Source organism: Acanthisitta chloris, unplaced genomic scaffold (genome assembly GCF_000695815.1).
Source record: "Acanthisitta chloris isolate BGI_N310 unplaced genomic scaffold, ASM69581v1 scaffold44883, whole genome shotgun sequence".
NCBI lineage: Eukaryota > Metazoa > Chordata > Aves > Passeriformes > Acanthisittidae > Acanthisitta > Acanthisitta chloris.
This window is the reverse complement of record NW_008665091.1, coordinates 1-3,282: the sequence shown is the minus strand read 5'-3', so window position 1 is coordinate 3,282 and position 3,282 is coordinate 1. Positions and strand designations below refer to the sequence as shown.

Sequence of the window (3,282 nt, the reverse complement as noted above, 5' to 3'; positions counted from 1 at the left end):
TTTGTTTAGGAACACTAACAAATCCCTTGCCGAGAGTTTTTTAGCTTTAGAGTATGGTGATGTAAGACATTTTGTGTTTCAAGTCAACTATTGCTTCATCTAGGTGTCCCCTCTGCTGGGCAGAGGTAGTGAACAAAATCCAGAATCACCACTGATAATTACAAACCACACAACTGCAAAGCAGTTTCAGTTGAGTTTTTTTCCCCCTCCCAGTCCAAAGAGGTAAATAATGCACTCGCTGGGAATGGAGAAATCTGTGGGTTAGCCTCAAATTCTGCTCGACATAAAAGCAAAAAGAAACCAACCCCGAGCCATGGTTAGCTGAGGAAAAGATGCAATTACAGATCATCCCAGTGCGTTAGCTCAGCAGGTGGAAAACATTAAAAGCAGAGACTTTCCCGAACCGAACCTGATTCTTTGTTTCCAACTCAGCTCAAAGTCCCCTCGGAATCAGAGATTTTTGCTTTTCAAGGGCTGAGTATTTAGCACTCTGCAAGGCTTGGTAATTCAGACATGAAATCTGCCATTTCACAAGGCTCCACATTTTTTTTTGTTTCGTTTTTCTCAGTCTCTATCTAGTGCAAAGCAAAAGATTCTCCCCCACTGCCCTTCAGAGAACTTCAGACAGACCAAACACTATTATACAATTGACTTCGTCTCAGCTCTAAATGAAAGGATTAAAATCCCTTTCAGGACAACTGAGGTTATGTGTTCAAACCCTCCAATTAGGGAAAAAAAAAATTAAAATTACCTTTAGAGAATCAGCTCAAAACAAATCAGTTCTAACCCAAACCTTTGCAAGAATTTTACATTTCCAACAGAGTTTTGTTCATGCAGAAAATCAGCGTTTTGAACGTTTTCTCTTAGCATATAAATACATACAAATAACTAAGAATATTTCAAAATTTGCTTAGCTTCCAATTTGAAAATGGAATGTACAGCGTTCCAAGGTGTTTGGACTTGGCCTGGAGAAGGAAAATGAGCCTGAAACTGCCTCTGCATTGCCACCAGAGCTGAGACTTCTCCCGAAGCCAAAATGCTCTGCAGGATTATCTCAGAGCGGATCGTTCTGTCTCAGCACTATTCGACTCCAAAACTTGCTTCAAACACCAAATGAAACACAAGTTATCTAAACATCAGATTTTCTAATTTTATTAAAAACGCACAAATTTTATCCAACATGTTTCCTTTCATACAGTGAATGGTCTAATATGCACTGGAGGTCACACAAGCTTAGGTTTATTAGAACAATAAAAGACATATGAGAAATTTAATATATAAAGAAAAAAGTAGCAGCTGTTGACTGCATATTTGACCATAAAATTTAAATATTTTGGACTTTTATTTTAAAGACACAAAAATAAAACCTGTGTGGGTCTATATAAGTCATATTAACAATTCCATGAATGTTCAACAGGACTAAAAATTAGCAAAGATGTTCGTTTGTCTTTTTTTTTTTTGTCTTTTTTTTTTTTTTTTCCTTTTTAACCTTGTATAACACTTTTTAAACACCTTCTCGGGTTGCTGGTGCAAAGCACCTTACAGTATTTGTGCTATATATTTACTTTATTTGGCAACTGTCTGGGTTTCGTGGGTTTCTTTTTTGTTTTCTTTGCCTTCTGTAAACAACACCTTTTACAAACTAGCACAGTGAACCACAAGCCCTGCAATCTGTTAGAACATCTACAGAAAAGAAAATGAACTATTTTGGTTGGTTGCTCAAAATCTTTTGCTTTTGAACAAGAGGTTTGTTTTTGTTTTTTTTTTTCTAAAACAGGATTTATTAGTAAAACATTGAGCTCCTGAATTTAACATTAGACGTAAACAGTTGACTGTTTTTAGTTCAATAGAGTCTTTTTTTTTGTTTAGCTTTTCTCTCTCTGTGAAGGTAGAATACTTTGTTTGTTTGTTTGTTTGTTTTCAAGTCATTTTCGTTAGAGGTCTGGGTGGTGACCTTTGCTATGATGAGGAGGTTTTGTACGTGTAGCTTTGTGAAGGTAGAAGAGTTGGTGCTGAGGGCTTAACATTTAGTATTCGCTATTATTTTTTTTTTTTTGGAAAACCGAACAAAACAGAAAAGAACAAAAGAAAGGAAAAAAAGAAAAGTTGTCCCACCTGATCGTCAGCAGGCTGAAATGGCTGAGGCTAAAAAGAGTTTCTTGTTGTCGAACTTTCTGAGAGACAAAAAATGAACAAACAGATTCAGAATGCCAGAACCATCCTTAACCGGGAACGCTAGAGAGTTCTTGAAGCTTTTTTCCCCCTTTTCTTTGACCTTTCCTTCATTCAAATATCAATTATCTTTTTTTGTTTGTTTGTTTAAAACGAGAAGTTTCTAAGGATTTGTGGCTCTTAGGATGACATCCAACAGGGTAATCAAACTCAAGCCATCCTACGGGATGGCAGCACTTTACTGTACAGCTTCCCCAGTTTCTTTGTCAATGGTACAAAAAAAGTCCCCTCGCTTGTTTGATACAACCATAACATGGAGATTGTCCTGGTCTAGAGCAAAACTCGCCTTGGAGCGATTGGATTCAGTTCGTTCCCAAGGTAATATTGTCTTAGGGCAGGAGAGATGTTATATTAATTCATTTCTGTACACCATAACAATAAGCAGACTAGATGATCATCACTTACTTAAGACCCAGTTTGTTTTTTTTGTTTTTGTTTGTTTTTGTTTTTTTTTTTAAAGCTACCACACAGCCGCTTCGTTCATTTCTGGTGGGTGGGACAAGTGATTGCCGTAGTTAGCACCACCGTTGACGGATATCGACGAAAATGGGGGGCTGGGGCCAAAAACTTCCGCGGACATGGAGTGCAAGGACCCGGGCAGGTTGGGTTCGGGGCTGGGCGAGTCTCCCGGGGGGTGTGACATGATGTCAGTGAAGCGCTGAGCATCACTCGAGGGGTGATGTCCGGGCAGGGGGTGGTCCATGGCCCCCAGTGGGGTGCCCGACGGCCCCGACGAGGGCACGAACGGGAGATCCACGGGGGTCTGCGCTTGGGATGAAGGTGGTCCTTGCGGGAAGAAATCGTAATTGCTTCCAGGGCCGTAATACTCGCTCTGATAATCTGGCGGACAAGGAGAGACAGAGGGAAGGTAACAGCAGGGCAGGTACCCGAGGGGGAAGGAGGGGTCGGGGTGTCACCCCCCAGGAATTCCAGGGGAAAATGCACATACGGCTCGGCAGGGCTACGGCAGAGCCGGGATCTCCTTCCCGCAGAGCACCGGGGGGGCAGGAGCGAAACGGCAGCCCGAAAATATCGGGGTAATGCAGGCAG

The 3,282-nt window shown here is 41.1% G+C and overlaps 1 protein-coding gene across 1 annotated transcript; it reads right to left on the bottom strand.

Moving 5' to 3' along the window:
* Positions 1-2,692: 2,692 nt before the first annotated feature.
* On the bottom strand, positions 2,693-3,072 carry LOC103799282 (LIM/homeobox protein Lhx1-like; the record flags this gene model as incomplete). The annotated part of the gene is made up of 1 exon (XM_009071590.1): positions 2,693-3,072. A coding segment is annotated over one exon (380 nt), but the record flags the coding sequence as incomplete, so codon positions are not given.
* Positions 3,073-3,282: the final 210 nt, after the last annotated feature.